The sequence below is a fragment of the Olea europaea genome, chromosome 20 (genome assembly GCF_002742605.1).
Source record: "Olea europaea var. sylvestris chromosome 20, O_europaea_v1, whole genome shotgun sequence".
In the NCBI taxonomy this organism is placed as follows: domain Eukaryota; kingdom Viridiplantae; phylum Streptophyta; class Magnoliopsida; order Lamiales; family Oleaceae; genus Olea; species Olea europaea.
This window is the reverse complement of record NC_036256.1, coordinates 13,636,987-13,657,283: the sequence shown is the minus strand read 5'-3', so window position 1 is coordinate 13,657,283 and position 20,297 is coordinate 13,636,987. Positions and strand designations below refer to the sequence as shown.

At 32.5% G+C, this 20,297-nt stretch overlaps 1 protein-coding gene across 4 annotated transcripts; it reads right to left on the bottom strand.

Annotated features, from left to right (window-relative positions):
- Positions 1–5,733: 5,733 nt before the first annotated feature.
- On the bottom strand, positions 5,734–19,888 carry LOC111369702 (probable anion transporter 4, chloroplastic). Of its 4 annotated transcripts, none has more exons than XM_022991310.1 (8): positions 19,236–19,888; positions 9,249–9,475; positions 8,758–9,124; positions 8,542–8,586; positions 8,298–8,444; positions 6,954–7,091; positions 6,834–6,867; positions 5,929–6,113 (listed from the first exon to the last, which is right to left on the bottom strand). In XM_022991310.1, exons 1-8 carry the CDS (start codon positions 19,674–19,676, stop codon positions 5,929–5,931), a joined length of 1,584 nt encoding a protein of 527 aa, XP_022847078.1. In that variant the 5' UTR covers positions 19,677–19,888. The 4 variants fall into 4 exon arrangements, with proteins under 4 accessions (XP_022847079.1, XP_022847078.1, XP_022847081.1 ...); XM_022991313.1 differs by having other exon boundaries at positions 9,249–9,438; positions 19,236–19,362; XM_022991312.1 differs by lacking the exon at positions 19,236–19,888 and adding an exon at positions 18,340–18,483.
- Positions 19,889–20,297: the final 409 nt, after the last annotated feature.

Below are 20,297 nucleotides of genomic sequence, written 5' to 3'. Positions count from 1 at the left end.
ATGCCATCAACTCTTTTTGGACCTATTTCAACTAAAAAGTCCCTCGTCTTTTGATCAATGTGGATGTCCTTCCAATTTTCGGGATCTTCAAAATTCAAAGAAAAACAATTCTCTTGATTTAAATCTTCATATTAAATATTATCTACCTCATTTTGCTTTGATTCATCCACATTGGCAGGTTCAATCATTTCCTCGTTCTCTTTCCGTTCATCCACATTATCATTATCATTCTGATTCTGTTGTTCCTCAATCAATAAATTTTCTGATGTTCCTTCCTTCTCTTTTTGTTTCTTATTATTAAAGTACTTCTCCATATCTCCAGTCTGACTTCGAATTAATGCTTCTACTCTTTCTCTCTTTTTCTTTTTTTGAGCTCCAGATGCATATTTAGGAGCCATGGTATTTGATTCAAGTCACTCAACAACTATCAATAACCTGCAAGGATCCCAAAGTGGTCCAAAAATATTAGTACATTAATATTGTCTAATGTGATTATTAAACTAGAGTTCAACTAAAAATTCAAATTTATTACAATTTGAATGAGTGGATGTGGGGAAAACAGGCCCCTTTGAAAATGGAATGAGGCAAGAAATTCTACATTTCTACCCTTCCCAAATATGGAAAATCCAATTGCAAATCATGCCATCTGAATTTGCCTCACCAAGATACGAGTCAAGGCTTCTCCAATTCTCCATACCCGACCCAACTCAACAAACTTATCATCACAGTGATCACACTATCAGTCTATCACAATTCACAGCCAGCAGCCTGTGAGGAAAGGAACGCGAAAGTAGAAACTAAAGCCTAAAGGTTCGGTTGAAACAAAAGAGCATCTGAGCATGTTTGGCTAAGCTTATAATTTACTTATAAGCTTCATTTTCTCTTAATTATGAATTGATGAAGATGAGAAAATAAAAAAGAGTTGTTTCAACAAGCGCAAGCGCAGGCACAGCCGCACAGGCAAAGTCGCAAATCCGCCAAATCGCAATGTGAAATAAATTAAATAATTACAAGAAACCAGTGCCCGCACTGCAGAATGAGAAAGGGTTAAACTTAACTGGTTAAGGGTTGTTGATTTTCTGAAATCTTTGGCGAGAAGAGAGCCGTCAGCCGTGCCTCATGCCTGTTGCTGTCGGGCGCCGGCCGATTGCGGCCCCGCCTTTGCGCTTTCCTCTTTTAGAACTTAGAAGGGCTTTGATTTTTGAATTTTGCAGGGATGCAGGGTAAGTGGTGGACGGTAGTCTCTAGGTCTGGTCTCCGTCTCCCGACTGCCATCTTTATTAAAAAGAAGAATAAAAAAAATGAAAGAGAAAAATTTTGGGCCCCCTAAAAATATGGGCCTGAGGCGGAGGCCTCTCATCAGGTCCGGCCCTACGTGTGATTATTGTATGCTATACGTGTCTATAGAATGAAATTGCTGTCTCCAGCATTAGTATGGCAATAGCCTTCGCATATGTAATGTGCGGTTGCAGAATACTTGTGTGTATAATGCTAGAAGTTTTTAGTTAATGATTGTATGGACATATTGTTTGATTTTAAACTTGTTCATCTTGCCAATATTTATAATCTTGTTTGAAATGATAACTCTGGAGAGAGCGATTTGGATGCTGCTGCATTTTAACTCGTTGCAGGTACAATGCCCTTATAATGCCAGCATTGGGGTAGCTTCTTTGGCGTACGCTTCTGGCTGAGCTGCATCAAAATTGTTTTGGTGCTCTAGGTTCAAGTAACATATCCATTTTGTTGTTTCCTTGAAGAAACATAGTTGCTGATCAGAATTGTGAAATAGGCGTGTCTTCTTTCCAGTGGATTTGAACATGAGCCATGAACTCAAACAAAATTAATGTTTATAGCTCTCGTCTGCTTCTTGGAGTGTGGTGTGCAAAGTTCTTACCAGTGAAGCCTCTTAAGTGAATTTCTTATCGCCCAGTTCATCAATTTTCGTCGGCATTCTGTTAGGTAACTTTGTGGCTATTCAGAGGTTAAATAGTATGCACGTAGAACATTTTCTGCTACCAAGTCAATGTAAAGCATATGGACTATAGGCATGGTTGGAGTTGTTTGCGAATGATAAAATTATATAGATTAGCGGTGGACGAGCAAGTAGTATAATTTTATAAAAATGTGACGAAATGTTTTGATTGATTTAAAAAGAGAGGTCATTGGTTCACAGTTGCATTGCTTTTCAAGGTAGTTTTATAGTGTATTGGTTCATTTTGATTCTATTCGTCGTTCTATGTAAAGAGCCCTGATTCTCTTATAGGGTTTGGGACAGATTCAAAAACAGGGGTTGAGGTGCATCTACATTAGTCCCTACTTTGGATTTTTGAAATTCAAATCAAGGGATGAGGTGCGTCCACATCAGTCTGTTTTTTATCCATGTCCCCAACCTTGTACTAATAGCATAAATCTCTATGTAAATTCAGACTTTATGTCTGCTTGTCATGTAATGGTTGAACTTCCCATCAAATATGCTAGTCCTCGAGAGTTGAGGTTCAAAATTTTGCGTTTTAGGAATCTATTTGCTCCTAGATTATAACCTCTTAAGAGCAATCGATGCAATGCGAATAAGAAATTCAAGGAGAAACTTTAAGAACACAATTTGAAATCCATCAAAGAATGAAAGATAAAATCAAGAAGTTTTATTAATTCTAAGATACATAAAAACAAAGAATTAACCATTTATTTATAAAGGTTTAAATGAAAACCTAACTTAAAGGAACTAAAATTGTAAAGAATTCGAAATTAACTAAATGACAAAAATAGTACTAAAACTTAAAAGGCAATTTTCGAATTCTAAACGAACTTGGATGTCTAAAATTCACCATACATCATAGCAAACCCTAAGTTCATTGTGTTTCATTGTTCTCTTTTTGAAATGGTATTATGGGCTCAAATCTGAGCTCAAAAGTCAAATTTGCAATTTTCTGTTTTTCCCTTTTCGATCCAACTGTTCCTCAATCTATTCAATCATCTGCTCTACATCACAAATGGATTGGACTTCAGTAGGTAAGAAAAAAGATATACAACTTTAGTGGGAATTCTGCAAAGCTATGTCATTCCATTTAGAGAAAATTTAAGAGAAGATCAATTCCGATCCACCAATATGAACACACATTAACTCCATCATAAGAACCTGATTATCGAACAAGTCGATCAATTACCAAATAACGTTTTTCTAACCAAATAACCACCGAGTCCGAAAGAAACTTGTGCATTAAGATTTATGGAACAAAGTGGAACTTAGAAAAGAAAAGAACCAATCAACAAACCGACCAATTTCTATTAAGATAAGAGGATAAAATACTTACGTTACTATGAAATGAAACGGCCCTATCTTGGTTTAGTTACAGATTGTAACTAAATTCATGAAGCACTATGTTCTACTAGGATTCACTGTATCAAGCAGCAGTGAATTTTGTATTTTCAACTAGAACACAATACATAATAGTAGAAAGTTTGCCTAACTGATGTGGCTTGAAAACTAAACTTGGGTTAGAATTTAATAGACCCATATAAGTGAAAAAGTGTTTTAGGCCTTCTGCCAATAGCATTAACAGTGAAGGGAATGCAAATCCCATAATATAATGTGATGTCAAGAGAAGAATCAAAATTATCTCATGCATAGTTAAAAAATATTTAGTTAATGTTAAGGACATAGTTAAGGTAAATAAATAAATCATTTAAGTTTATCAATCAATTAGTGAAGAAATATTTGAATGCATATTGCATATTATAATTCAAGGGTTCAAATTTAAAGTTCATCTCATGCCCCGAAAATTTAAAGTTTGGCCCAGATTAAATTTCGCCTGGCACTGAACAAAATTTCAGTTAGGATTCGAGTTTTAACGGTTGAAGTACTACCATTGGCTTTAAGTGTAGCAGCCATGTCCAGTAGTTACAAGGACTTTGCTATTTGTACATTCGAGGTTGACACCCTGGATGACACTCCCCTCACAAAAGGGGGGCCCACAATTATTTTATTACGTGTGGACCCTCCTCTCTTGTGAGGGGAGTGTCATCCGCGGTGTTAAGCCCGAATGTATAACTAACTTTATTGGTAGTTACAATACCTATGTAGAAAACTTCGAATCATATATTCATTTCATGCATATTAGGCACACCTAATCTCATATAAGAATCATAAAAACCACTATAATTGAATTCATGCAAACGCCTACATTATCTGAGGAATATAAGAAAAATACATGTAAAATTAAAAATCATAAATTTAATAACAAATATCCCATTATTTAAAAAATAAATATAATTTTTGATAAAAATTAAAACGACAGAATTGTTTTGCTTTCCGTGCAGATAAAAATGTTGCCTTAGTAAAATACGGTAATGAAATGAGCGACTATAACAAAAGGTTGATACCAACTTAATATTAAGCAATGTGTTGGGATCAATGATGCAATATTCCCAAATTAAGTGACTCGGGAGTGGACACTTTATGTGGGAAAATGTTTGGTATACAGAAAAATTTCCTACAAAAATTTTACAGATATCTCACAAAGTATGGACCCCGCATGCATAAATAATGTCAAAAAATTCACCCACCCACCCCGTCCATGTGAGATGTTGTGAACCTCAACTTGTACATCAATTACTGCCCCTTTATGTGACCCCCTTCGAATTTTATTTAAAAAGACAACAACAAAAAATTTAGATGAATTTGCTTGTTGTACAAAGTGATTTGAAGTACTATATTATGTCCCGAATGTCTCGTTGAATAGGTTTGATTTCAAGATTCAAAATTGTTTGAAGTCGTCATGTGAGACATTCGATTCATGAACATGAAATGTATCTCCAAAGCAAGTTCTTCAATTTGATCCAGTCTGTCACGCTTCAGATATAATACCATTCAAAATGGAATGACTCAAATTTCTTGACTCTTTTGGATTTTATAGTAGAATTAATGAACAAGTACGTTGAAAATCAAATCAACTTAATACTTTTGAGATCAATGGTTCAATATTCCAGGATAAATAAATAAGTGTGTGTGTGTGTGTGTGTAAATTTATGAGCGCACACTACGAGAGGCGACACTTCACGTAGCGTCTCAATTTTCATACCATCAAATTTTCAATCCGTTTCTTCTCAAATGTCTAATCAACAAGGGAAAATGAGAAGCAATTAGTGCCGAGGTACTGATTCATATAGATGATTAACCTTCATTTGGTAGAACTTTATTTATAAACGATCAAACTTCATTTTAACCACAAATTTCAATGAATCCATAAGTTCAATTAAACCCTTTGCGTTGAACAATACTTAACAATATTAAAAAGAGAGAAGGCGAAAAACAACTAATATACAATTCTATCCAAGACTACATGCCTCATCAAGTACATTCTTCCACGCACCATTATGATAACACGATGCCTCTAGCGGATGCTATGTTATATAATAAAGCCAAGCTCGTAGAATATTGTAGACAATGTTTTAAATTCTTCTTTTGTACTTCCTAATACTGTACAATCTATTCTACTAAACAAGCTGTAATGACATATTTGTTAAGATTAGAAATGAGTAATGAAGAAATAACTGTAACAAAACTTATCGTCATGTTTAAGTGTGTCTAATCGAACATTCTAAACATGTTATTATAAGCTATTGTGAATGAACAACTTTGAATGGCCTAAGTTTTGGCTTCTCTGTAATATTGTTTCACAAAAATCAAGTGAGAAATGGATTCACCATTGCTGAAAGATTTGAGTGCACAATGCATCTAAAATCTTGTATTACTTACACTCTTTTCTTCTGTGTGGGTTCTGGGCAGACCACTATTTACACGTTTAATATGACAAAAATCTACCTAGAGGAACATACCACCATTATAATCACAGCCTTTCTAAATATATGCAATATAATTTTCCCACAACCTCGAACCAAATCGAACTGAAATCTCAGATCCGAGGAAAACTAAGCAGCTTCATCAAAATTGACCCTCTCACCTGTAGAAAAGATATTCCAGAACAAAGCAGCAGAGAAATACAGAAATGCTGTCAGCAATAAAAAACCCTTGAAAGAACCGACTAGTTCGACGAAGAAACCAGCACCGACTGTTCCCACCACAGCAGCGAATGAGCCGGCGGTATTTGAGAGACCTATATGAAATGGGAAAAGACAATTATGTCACAAAATACATTCTGTGCATGCTTGGTAAGGAGGATTGGATAGCATTCAACAATGTTACTCAAGAAAAAGAAGCTAAAATTTTGTTTATTATAGCATGTAGTACAATCCTGCCCAGTACTACATGCCAAATGAGCAATCTAGGCAATTATCACAAACAAATTGGATCTGCCATCTAAGCCCGGATGCAAAGGGTCATTCTGCCTAATCTTATCAAAGACTGTTGCCAATGGGTGGTGCACAGAACACGCAGGAACACCAGAAAACAAGTGAGCATATTTGGCGAAGCTTAAGTAGAAGTTACTTTTTAAAAAACTTGCGAGCCAGATATATTTGGGTAGCTTACTTTTTATTTAAAAAAAAGTTACTTATTAGTAAAACTTGCAAGAAACTTATTTATTTCCTATTACTCGTTTCAAAACTTTAAACACGAGAATCCGGCAAGTCCAGGGAAATTTTGTTCTTTCAGGATCAATCCCTTTCTCTTCCTCTTTCTTCCCTTTCCATTTCTGATCTTTCTATTGTATTGACAATGGTGGATGTGCATTTATCATAGATTCTGCCACATCACCTAGATTCTCATTTACTTGAATTCCACTTATAGTGAACGGTACTCAGTAGATGCAGTGCTTTATCAAAATGTTAAACCTAAATGAGTTGAAATCATTAGGCAGAAAAAATAGAGAAATTACCATGTAGTACACCAGAGTATTGTGGGGAAATCTCCTGGTCACAGAAAAATAATGACAGAGAAGTTAAAATTGCCCAATAATTGCTGAAATGATTAATTATGGTGTACAGAGTATGTTAACCTGAAGATTCACAAGGAAGCCGCAGTGACTAAATGCTTTCAGTCCAACAGCTACAGTAAGCCAAGCAGATGCTAGTCCTGGACTTTTTGCTGTCGTTAAACCAATGAGAGCAATGCCAGGCCCAATAAATCCAATTGACTGCCAAGAAAATATTAACATAAAATACCAAAGTAGGATAATAAGTAAATCAAATGATAACTATAATCCATTATCTACGAACATAACACAAGCAGCCTATATTATTTATCAGAGTCTTCATTATGAAGGTATAGGCTAAAATTAGATTACCACAAAATTTCAGTAACCAAGAACAGTTACAGTACAAGCTGAACTACTATCAAGTAGCATACTATTCCTTCCAATTACAATCAAAACTGTTTCATATTGCAAATCACTAACCACTCATTATTTTCAGGAACCAAATTTGTTCCACATGTCAAGTATACTGATTATGCTATTAATGGTGATTCAGATTCGGATCATCTTTGGGAAGTGTTTATAAAACGGTGTAAATTATAATTAAATAGAAATGAATGGTGAATAAGTGATTAGTATTTATGGATCTCTTGAAATGTGTGATTAAAAAAAAATATATATATATATGAGAGTCGCTAGAGCGCCAAACATAGGCATGAATAAAGCTAGATGTACATTTAAATTGCATTAAAATTGCTAAGTCAAACCATATGAAAAAATGTGGACACTTGATATTTTATTTTGTTTGGCCCAAGCTTCAATTATTACTCGAAAAGATATTAGGAGCTTTTCCAAATTCCAAGTTCAAAAAGATAAGTAACTTCACTTTCAAACTAGGGGTGTCAACTGGCCAATGGCCACCTGGCCCAATTTTTTTTTTTTTTACTTTATTATTATTATTATTATTATTATTATTATTATTATTATTATTATTATTATTATTATTATTATTATTATTATTATTATCTTCTGAAAATACTGAAAAGGGGAAAAATAGAACAGAGGCGGCACTCAGGCATGTTAACAGCCCATCTTTTCAAGCGAACCAACCCCTTTTACACCTCTAAATGTGACTTAAGGCATGCTCGGTGATTTGTTTTATCTTGTGCCATAAAGATTAAGTTTATGAGAATCATCAATTTACATAAGTATTTTAAGCGCAAGGCCTAAAATACAGACATGCTGCTATTTATAAAGAAGAAGAAAACAAACGCACTTTGAAAAAATAAATAAATAAATAAATAAAACCCTTCAGGCTTTTGGCTGGAAGTAGGTATGTTTGCAATCATCTTATCTAGAAAATCTCATGACTGTGAAACATGAATGTCCTTACATGCAATATACAAACAAAGGACAACAAAGTTCCACCTGCATAAGTTTGCGAGTCAAAGTAACACTTATGCTTCTTTGAATCATCATGTCTGACCAAAACCCAGCAAAGTAGCCAACTACAGCCATCATGCTCCATGGAACAGCACTAAACCATGCAGCTTCTCTGAGGTCAACATGATATATCTACAAAAGACGTACATTCTCTAATTTATATTTCAACTTAGGAAACGATAAGTTAGTTGGTATCTGGAAGCAATTACACGTATATATTGTAACTAACCGTTTTAAAGTAAATTGGCATCCATGAAAGTATAACAAAAAATCCCTGCATGAAACGAGAAATATGAAATTATCTTCTATAAAACTAATATTGCAAAATTCGAATTAATGGGTGATAAGTTATACATGAGTAGATTCTGGTCAATACTGACAGTGATAAGTTACAAAGGGAAACTACGATAATGATACTGAGCTAAAGGATGATTGGATGCATTACCCAGCTGTGCATGGCATTTGCAACAATTAGAGACCAAGTAGGTAGCTTAGAGAGCAATCGCCTAAAGGGAGGAATGACTTGTCTTGTTTTCTGTTCATTCCTTGAGAGAGAGGGTATGGCCACCTTGTGCTGTATGTACCTCAACTCATACATTGATATTTGTGGACTCTGCTCCGGAGTGCTCGAGGTTGCAGATACCCAAACTAACACCCAGAGAAAACCAAATAATCCAAATATTACAAATGGTCCATACTTACCACCCTGTGACATGAGGATTGGAGAAAGTGTAAGTCCAATAGCACTTCCAAGCTGAAAACCAGCCATTGCTAGTCCTACAACCCTTGCGCGTTCTGTTTGAGGAAACCATCTGCAACAAAAATTCAAATAGTTTTAACCTATTGGATTTAGCTTTGCCAACTTTCCCACATCCTGAATGATAAAAAGTTGTGAAAAAGAAAAATCATTTTCGAGGGATTCTATAGCTTGGGTACCTTGCAATCATATTGTTCATACAAGGAAGCGCTACACCTTCTGCTATGCCGAGCAGTATTCTCATGGCAAGCAGTGCCAACACAGATGTTTCTGCAGCCCAAGGAGTAAGGAAAGTGGCCAAAGACCACAAAGCCACTCCCCACGCCATGACCACCTTACCACCATAATAGTCCACCAGTGCCCCTCCAGCTATAGGTGATATCATGTATCCCCATAGAAAAGACGACTACCATTAATGAAAATTAAAATCAAAGCCAGTAATAGTTGCCCATAACCACAGCTGAAAACAATGAGGTAGTATATATCTTTATACTATATACATCAATAATGCTTCAAATTTTCACAAAAACTCAACGATGAATTTACCCATTTACAAGAGAATAATTATTAGTTTTCTAAGAAACTATATATATGTATCTGTGTGTGTGTGTGTGTGTGTGTGTGTGTACCTACAAGTTTCAATCAAAGGAGAAATATTCAAAAATAGAAGTCAACTTTTCAAAAGGATGTCTCAAAAGCAGATAACGAAGAAAAGTTGATTGAAGACTTTTCAAATGGACGGTGTAAAATTTCAAAAGGTGCAACTATTCAAGATTCATTCTCCATATTGAAGAAATTTTCAAGTCCGGATTTCAAGATTTCAATTGTAAAAGAAGATCAAGCATTCAAGAAATCCGTAGAGTTGATTTAGTAGGAGATAAATCATTCTCAAAATAATTTGAGAAATCTTTGTATTCTTTTACCATCTTTATCTTCCAATAGTATAATTCAAAGTTCATTTCAACATTTGTATTTCAATTTTCAAATATCAATAAAATTATCTTCATTTTCAACATTTGATTATTTCCACCTCTACACTTCTCCACCTGGGCCCATTTTGGTATCAGAGCCATAAGAGAGTGAGGTGAGGTTATAGTAGTTTATCACTATAGGCACTGTTCAAATAGGAGAACCTGATTTGATTCCGAGATGTCTGCTCAATAGACGTTGGTCAGCTCGTTTTTAGCCGAGGAAGGCATGTTAGGGTGGTCCCGTTTGTAGTCTTGATAAGAATCAGTCTATCTTATTTAACTGTTTTTACAGTGGTAAATTGTTATCATTTCATTTAATTTAACTATGTCATCTTTTTCAAATTAGTTTCAAAGGTCTAGAAATAGATCTTAAAATATTTCAAATGTTTTTCAAAATAAAGAAGAAATTGATCAAACATTTGCATCATTTACATTAAATGATTTCAATAGTCATGAACTTCAAATTGCTCAAATAGAACAAAGATTACATAATTGGACAATTACAAAGGTAGGAAAGACTTCTATCTATGAAATTGGAAAGTTTGATTTTACTCAAAATTATGTTATCAAAACTTTTGAACAAGCATTATCTATCAAAATCAAAATGCAGACATCAATTTATTTTCAAAAGAATCAATTGAATCCCACAAGAAGAAATTTAAATATCTTCATGTTGGATTAATTCAAATTACTGTCAAACCTTCGTTTAGACTTGGTTTAGACATTCTAATTCTCTTTAACTTTTTGAGATAAGAGACTCCTCAAATTCAAAATTCATTATTATCCATTCTAGAGTCAAATCTAGAAAGCGGTCCAATTTATTCAAATTGTTATCCCAATTTTTCGATTAATCTCAATGATGGAGCTATTCTTAATGCTCTAAATCTTCATAGTCAAACAAAAAATCTCGATTTCGATAATCATTCAAATGCTTTTACTGTAATATACAGGATATATTACAAGCTCATGAATACTCAACTCAATATTGGTGCTTTACGTTTATCCCCTAAAGATGAAAGTCTTTTTGTTGAATGTAATCCTTTCATTCAAACATCATGATTCCTAAGAGAATTCCTTGGAATCTTCAAACTTGTGGACTAGAATGAAATTTTGAAAATGTTCAAAATCCTATTCCTGCTCCTGTTAAAACAATTCCTAATCAAATTCTTACTTTTCCTAATGGAAACGTCAAAATGGTTTTCAAAGAATCTTCTTTTAAGTTTCAAAGATAAACTTAGAACTTCTTTTCAATCAGCTAGATTTTCAACACCTTCTCTTATAGGTGTTGATTTCACTACAAATATTCCAAAACCTCAATATATCGAAAAATAAGCAGAAAAAGAAGAAGAATCAGAACAACCTAAACTACCAACTTTTTCTGATATGTTTTCTTCTCAAAATGAAAGACTTGATCATCAAATAAATGTTATTTCTTCAAGAATCGATAAAAGAAATGAATTCAAAACTGATCAGACTCGTGATATTAAAAGTTTTTGAAAGATATTTCGTCAAAACTTTTCAAAAGAAGAAAGAGAATTTTATTGGAAAAAATTTTATGAATTCCCTGAAGATTTAAGTTTTTATGAATGGGCGTATTTCAAAATTTTTAACAAAAAACCTACCTTTTCAAAGAAGGAAAAAGTTTATTCAAAGAAAGAAAAGATCTCTTCAAAGAAAGAGAAAACTATTCAAACTACAAATATTCCACAAAAGACTTGGAAAACTTAATGGGCCCAGGTGGAGAAGAGTGGAAGTGAAAATAATCAAATATTGAAAGTAAAGATAATTTTATTGATATTTTAAAATTGAAATACAAATATTAAAATGAACTTTAAATTATAATATTGAAAGATGAAGATAGTAAAAGAATACAAAGATTTCTCAAACTATCTTGAGAATAATTTATCTCCCGCTAAATCAATTATGAGAAGATCTTCAATGCTTGATCTTCTTTTATGCTTCCGGACTTGAAAATTTTTTCAATTTAGAGAAGGAATCTTGAATAATTGCACCTTTTGAAACTTTTGCACCGTCCATTTGCAAAAGTCTTCAAATAACAAAAAAATTCTTCAATCAACTTTTCTTTGTCATCAACTTTAATTTTTGAAAAGTTGATGACAATTCTTTGAAAGACATCCATTTGATTGGAACTATCATCATAATAATTCCAATTTTTGACATTTGCTTTGATTTTATCTCCGTAGACTAGAACTCAAGCAAATTATTGAGATTGAATAATTCTTCATCTGCATAATTGAGGTTAAGTCCTTGAAATGGTTCTTCATTTTGATGGAATAAATTCTCAAAACAATCTTGAGACATTTAAATTTTATCATCAAATATTTTCCTAATCAAAGGGACTTGAGTTTAAGTCCACTTTTCTTCACGATAAAAATGGCATAATATTCATCATGGAACATCAACTGTAATATTGAATTGTCAATATTTTCATCAAGTTTTTTCTTTGCTGCCATAATGGATTTTGATCTAATTTTTGTAAGAATTTCTCTCACATGCTTTTTGATAATGATTTTTTTTATAAACTTTTGATGAGATATTTGAATCTGACATTGAAAGATTTACAGACAAAGTACTCCAGATAGTAACAATTTGTTTGGTTGAAAAATACTCTTCAGTAAAAAGAGTGTTATTGAATTTTTCTTCCTCAGCAATCCATTCAAGAAAAATAGTTGAGAATTCAATTTTGAGAGTTTTAACTTTGAATTCAAAAATATGATTAATAACACTTTTGAGAGAGCTATTAAAAAGTGAAATATTAGTTTTTGAATCGATATATATTGAGGAAATAAATCCTCATTCAATCATTTGACGAATTTCTTAATTAATTATATTAATGATTGAAATACCTTTGAGGGTAAAGTGAAGTTTATAATAACTATCACAAGTCTCAAAACCATTGAAATAAAAGTTAAATATTATAAAAATAATAATTTTGAATGTTTGAGTACAAGTAGGATCTCTATTAATAATATTTTGATAAATATCTTCAGAAAGTTGTAAGACTTTCTTCATAAGATTTATTCTATTCTTTTTTAATAAGAATGGAGTTTTGAAAGAAAATTTTTTTGAAGAATATTGATGAATAAGTCTTTCATTTTTTTGAAATTTTTTTATTATTTTGTTACTACCGTCAAAAATTTCAATAGTATTTTTAAGACATCTTATAATATCTTTATTACTTCTTTGGTAATAAGTAGTAATAATATCATTAAATTATCTTTTTGAAATTTGAAAAGTTTTTTATGAGTTTTAAACTCATAGAATTTTGGTTCAGTTCCAAGAAAGGAATCTGATTGAGAAGAAAATTTACCTTTATTCAAATAATATGATTCTTCGATTGAAAAAGGTATGTAGCTTGAGAAAATTTTGTCTTCAAAGGATTTTGAAGAAGATCCTGAAACGGTATTTGAATAATTTTTTGTATTCATATTTCTTTCCACAATATTCTTTTCAAGAGATATGTTTTGCAAAATAGTTTGAGTTTCTTTGAATAAATAGTGCTTTAAGTAAAAGAGAAGACAGAATATCTTGTCATTAGGAAAATTTTTATTTTGAAATATGTGAAGCTTTGAAAAAGTTGAAGGATTCTTTTAAGGGTTAATCCATATACCACTATAAAACCTAACCAACTGTTTTTGACCTAACTCTTTTGGAATCTACTTTAACACTCCACCAAATCCTAAATCAGAGGCATCGGCAGGGCCGGTCCTGACCCAAGGCTGACCAGGCAGCCGCCTAGGGCCTCTAATTTTCTGGCCCTATCTCTGGTAATTAATTTTGCTCGTTTTGAAGGTGAGGTAGTAGGATGAGTAATGGATTTCTCTGTGTAGTATTGGGATTAGCAATTAGCACATATGTTCACAAAGGTGAGCAGAGAGGCTGTTAGTTGTGTAGTCGGCTGGAAAATGGAGGGTAGTCGCCGGAATCCATTGTTGCAACGGCCAGCAACAGAAGAATTGGACTACCGGAGGCTAAAGACATTTAAGACAGCCATTGTTGGGCATGAAAAGGATTTTTTCTTTGGACCATTTTTTTAAATAGGCCAATGATTGTAATATTACTCATAGCTATATAGGCTACCCCATGTATCACTTAACAATTGAACAAACTGATTGCAAGCACCCGATTGGCAAAATTGATTGCAAACGAAACCAATTCGTGTTGACGCCAAGTGACTGAGTTGGAGTGGTGTTGATGACCTGCTTGCTGCCGGCCGCCCTCCGCTAGCCTGTCCTTGTAACTTGCAAGGTTCGTATTCTTGTATATATAATAATATTTTTAATAAGATTTGTTGTGTAAATTTGTTTAAATTTTGATCTGGGTTTTTACTAATGTTATGATTTAAGACAACCTCATTAATTTGGTTTTGTTTGTGTTGTATGGTGTGGATGTATATTGGAGCATCTACGTGTTTTTAGGGTTATTATTTATTAATTCTAGCTCTAGATCTGTGTGTGTATAGGTTGTAAAATTTGTAATTGTGCAAATTTGGAAAATTTTGATTTCTGTGTATTTCCGACGTGTGTGTCTTTCTTTTTCTTCTTCTACCTTCTTTCTTTCTTTCTTTCTTTTTTCGGTTTCGAATTAACATGGATATGCCATTGGGGAATTTGTGATATGTGATAAGTTGAAAATTTAAAATTTAAACTTGATCATAGTCTCAACCTAGTTCATAAATGGCTTAATTTATGTTAAACATGTCATTTACATTTTATTTTCAGAAACATCCTCCATACTTTGACATCTCCTTTCAGAGTTGTGAAGGTGAATGATAAAAAGACCAGTGGTTTACAGTCCAACAATAAAAAATTTAATTAAGAATCTACAAAGTTAAAATTTTAGCAAACTAACTGTGGTGAGTAAATTTTCATCAATGAGTTTCTAAAATTCCATGTGTACTTTATTTTTTCAGTAAACTAACATCCTATGTATCCATTTTTAAGTAGTGGTCCTTTTGTAAAAAAAATATTTTTAACACCTTCCATATCCATTTTTAAAGTAGTACAATGTTTGTAAAAAATTATGCTTAAAGCCTAAGGGCCTCATAATAATTGGTTGCTTGGGGCCTCACAATTCTCAGGGACGGCCCTGGGCATCGGTTTCAACAATAATTGAAGTAGTAGGGTTAAGAATTGATAAGCGTGGAATATTTTTGACAATTGAAGCAGTAGGGTCAAGAATTTATAAGCATGGAATATTTTTGACAGCCTTTTTGACATTTTGGACAACTAATATGCACTCGTGACTCCATAGGTCCGGAATTTTTTGTAGTCTTTTGAAGAAAGGAGCACAGATCAACCTTATTTATCTCTTTGATAAAGTCGCCGACATAATTGACACGATCAATGAATCTTTGAAGAGAAGATTTGTCTAAAATTTCATCGAAAAATTTTTCAATAAAATCTAGACTTATCTGAATTGGAATAATTTATTTTGAATATTATGACCTAAAAATCTTATTTTTGTTTGACATAAAACAATTTTTTTTAGCGGAGACTGCTAAACTATTTTTTTTATTACATGCATAAATATATTGATATGTCTGAAATGTTGTTCTATACTTTCAGAAAATGTTGTTCTATGCTTGGAATGGCATAACATTTCATTCGTATTGACCAAAAGAATTGAAAATATCATTCAATACAAATGAAACGTTATATCATTTGAACTCAAAAATGTTCCTTCTGAATTTCAAAAAATCATGAATGATATTTTCAATTCTTTTTCAAATTTCATTATTGTTTACATTGATGATGTTCTTATATTCTTTGAAAGTATAAAACAACATATTAAGCATATCAATACATTCATGCATGTAATCAAGAAAAATTATTTTATGTCAAACAAAAATAAGATTTTTAGGTCATAATATTCAAAATGGTTCAATTATTCCAATCCAGAGAAATCTAGATTTTACTGAAAAATTTCCTGATAAAATCTTAGACAAATCTTCTCTTTAAAGATTCCTTAGTTGTGTCAATAATGTCGACGACTTTATCAAAGAGATAAGGTTAATTTGTGCTTCTCTTTTCAAAAGACTACAAAAGAACCCGAACCCATGAGTCACGAATGCACATTAGCTGTCCAAAAAATCAAAAAAGCTGTCAAAAATATTCCATGCTAATCAATTCTTGACCCTACTGCTTCAATTATTATCGAAACCGATGCCTCTGATTTAGGTTTTAGTAGAGTGTTAAAGCAGATTCCAAAAGAGTTAAGTCAAGAACAGTTGGTTAGGTTCCATGGTGGTGTATGAACTGGCCCTCAAAAGAATCCTTCAACTTTTTAAAACTTCACGTATTTCAAAATAAAAACTTTCCTAATGACAAGATATTTTGTCTTCTCTTTTTCTCAAAGCACTATTTATTCAAAAAAATTCAAACTATTTTGCAAAACATATTTCCTCAAAAGAATATTGTGGAAAGAAATATGAATACAAAACATTATTCAAATACCGTTTTAAGATCTTCTTCAAAATCCTTTGAAGATAAAATTTTCTCAATCAAAGAATCATATTCTTTGAATAAAGGTAAATTTTCTTCTCAATCAGATTCTTTTCCAGGAACTGAACAAAATTCTATGAATTTAAAACTCGTAAAAAACTTTTCAAATTTCAAAAAGATAATCTTGATGATATTCTTACTATTTATTACCAAAAAAGTAATAAGGACATTATAAGATATCTCAAAAATACTACTGAAATTTTTTACAGTAGTAATAAAATAATCAAAAAATTTAGAAAAATGAAAGACTTATTCATCAATATTCTTCAAAAGAATTTTCTTTCAAAACCGTATTTTTATTAAAAAAGAATAGATGAAATCTTATGAAGAAAGTCTTACAACTTCATGAAGATATTTATCAAAATATTACTAATAGAGATCCTACTTGTATTCAAACATTCAAAAATATTATTTTTAGAATATTTAATAACTTTTATTTCAATAATTTTGAGACCTGTGAAAGTTATCATAAATTTCACTTTACCCTCAAAGGTATTTCAATCATTAATGTAATTAATGAAGAAATTCGTCAAATGATTGAATGTGAATTTATTCCCTCAATATATATCGATTCAAAAACTAATATCTTACTTTTTAATAGCTCTCTCAAAAGAGTTATTAATCATCTTTTTGAATTTAAAGTTAAAATCCTCAAAATTGAATTCTCAACTATTCTTCATGAATGGATTGTTGAGAAAGAAAAATTCAATGATACTCTTTTTACTAAAGAGTATTTTCCAGTCAAACAAATTGTTACCATCTAGATTACTTTGTCTGAAAATCTTCTAATGTCAGATTCAAATATCTCATTAAAAGTATATAATTCTGAAGAAAAATAAATCATTATAAAAAAATCATGTAAGAAAAAATCTTACAAAAATTAGATCAAAATCCATTATAGCAGCAAAGAAAAAATTTGGTGAAAATATTGACAATTCAAGATTACAGTTGATGTTTCATGATGAACATTATGCCATTTTTACCGATGAAGAAAAGTAGACTCAAATTTAAGTCCCTTTGATTAGGAAAATATTTGATGATGAAATTTCGATGTCTCAAGATTGTTTTGAGGATTTATTCCATCAAAATGAAGAACTATTTCAAGGACTTAACCTCAACTATGCAGATGATAAATTATTCAATCTCAATTTTGCTTGAGTTTTAGTCTAATGAGATAAAATCAAAGCAAATGTCAAACGTTGGAATTACTATGGTGGTAGTTCCAATCAATGGATGTCTTTCAAAAAATTGTCAAAAGTGACTCAAAGTTGTCATCAACTTTTTAAAAAGTTGGAGACAAAGAAGAGTTGATTGAAAAATTTTCTTGTTGTTTGAAAACTTTTGCAAATGGACGGTGCAAAAGTTTCAAAAAGTACAATTATTCAAGATTTTTTCTCCAAATTGAAGAAATTTTCAAGTCCGTAGTTCAAAATTTCAAGTATAAAAGAAGATCAAGCATTGAAGATCTTCTCAGAGTTGATTTAACGGGAGATAAATCATTCTCAAGATAGTTTGAGAAATCTTTGTATTCTTATACTATCTTTATCTTTCAATATTATACTTCAAAGTTCATTTCATTATTTGTATTTCAATTTTCAAATATCAATAAAATTATCTTCATTTTCAACATTTGATTAAAAATAGAACCCCTGGCAAATACTTGAATCCACACAAAATGTTCTTCAAGTGCTGCAAGGTATTTTCTATAGCCTCTAATATGCTTTTATTTCTATATATCAGCTAGAAAACTGCACAATAGAATAGTATCTGAATACCAATTCTCCTCCATATAGCTCCAACTTAAGAATCAATGCTTCACGAGGTATTGTCCGTCTTGCCCAATAGGTGAAGAGAACAGAGACCAAAATGCTTGAGCCACCAATTGTTATATCACAGCTCAGCAGAAATGTTACACTCACCCGAAATGTTACACTCACCCCTTGTCTGACACACAACATCCTGATGGTGCTACCTGCCATACATGGGAACTACTCCACTGCACATCAAGTTAGGCTATGTGCACTGATGATACGCATCAGGTGGCAGGTGTAGTAAGTTGTTAAGACCTTTTGGAAATATTTTGAAAAGCACTACTAAAGAAACACGTCCTTATTCTGGGCCCAAATTCAAGATGGAGAATCCATATTATTCATGTAACAATACATAGGCACATGGATGGTGAACTTTCGAAAAAATTCTTAGAAACTCTATATATTACTTCCATAAATACTACATGATAGAGCTCCCATCCTTCACGCTACTAACTGAGTTTTATTACAATATCATGTACTTGCTAACTAAAAATCATTACCCAACTTCAGCACTTACTCACAACTACTAATTCTTCTTTTCTAATGAGTATTAGTGCGCAACAACCATAATAATGAATTCCTTTTTTAAGAGAATGCACATGAAAGCATTTATACTCCTCTTGCATTTGCAGCAAACCTTTAATGCAGATAATTCATGGCAGACACTTCCACAAGCCTCACATAAAGAAGAAATTCAATGCAGACAGCTCATTACAAAACTCAATAATTAGAAATTCAGCTAAATACAGAAATTTGAGCAGCAAAGACATCTAAAAATACCATGTACATAACTATTTCATACCGGAGAAAATTTTGGATAAGAAGACTTATTCAAATCGAAATGGGAGGCAAGCTTTTACCTGAACAACACCTGCAAAAGATTGACGCCAACCATGAGCGAGTGACAGCGGCACAATAGCCACCGACATGACAACACGGTCAGCATTACACAATGCCAGAGCTAATGCAAGCATCGCCACCACTTTGACTCTCTCTGAAGTAATAAATTCCAAAAAACTCGACGCTCGTGCTTCACTTTGGTCGCCAAAAGAAGTGCCCGCAATAGATTGAGCATCATTTGATGAAGCCCTCAATCGACACAATTCAAAATTCCGAGCTTTATACGGGAATTTATCCGTAAAAGGATTATTCACAAAACAGAAAGTTCTGAAGGAGTTTGTGAACATCGTACAAGGTAATTTAATGTGAGAAATTTTGAGGATTTTGTATGGTTTAGGGTTTTTGAGGCCTGGGGTTGGGTTTGTGCCATGGCGTCGATTTAGAGCGATCGGAGAATTCATGGCCGCCGATTACTTCGTAATTTCTTCTCAATTTCAGCTGGATTTCTACGAATTCCCACTCCGATAAAACTTATCTAAAAGGCAAATTCATATAATCACGAATGCCGGCCTGTAAATTTTTATCTGGACTGAAAATCTTCGTTTTGGAATTTTTGAAGTTTTTTTTTTTCAATTTGAGCAACCTAATATTGGATTGAAGTAAGTCCACTCTACTTCATAATGAACTAACAATCGTTATCTTTAAGTCTAATAAAATACATAATTAATTTGTTGGTTGATTTTGTCTAGTCCATGATTGATTTGTGTTTACAGATAAGCTAATTTAACTTATTTTTATTATTTTTAAGAACATGTTTGGGACAACTTAAAATTCAATTAAAATCAATTTTTAATTGAAGGAGAGCCTCTTGTGCACAGAAGTGTACAGTCAATGAGAAGAACCTGTGATCTAGTTGAGGCATAACCCACGATTTACCCCCTCCAAGGTTCTAGGGGCATGGGTTTTTGAGATCCAGAATTTAGTCTGGTGTAAGTTGGGATGCCTGGATATAAAAAAAAATCAATTTTTTGATCGTTACTTCACTATTCTAGTTGTCATTTTTTAATCTTCTCTCACATGTA

Bases quoted from the DNA above. Each gene is read 5' to 3' on its own strand.
- LOC111369702 (XM_022991310.1), bottom strand. From the start codon at position 19,676: ATGAATTCTCCGATCGCTCTAAATCGACGCCATGGCACAAACCCAACC. The intron at 9,125-9,248 runs GTACCCAAGCTA...TTTTTGTTGCAG, and splicing joins ATGAACAATATGATTGCAAG to ATGGTTTCCTCAAACAGAAC. The intron at 7,092-8,297 runs GTGGAACTTTGT...TTTTCTTGGCAG, and splicing joins TGACTCGCAAACTTATGCAG to TCAATTGGATTTATTGGGCC.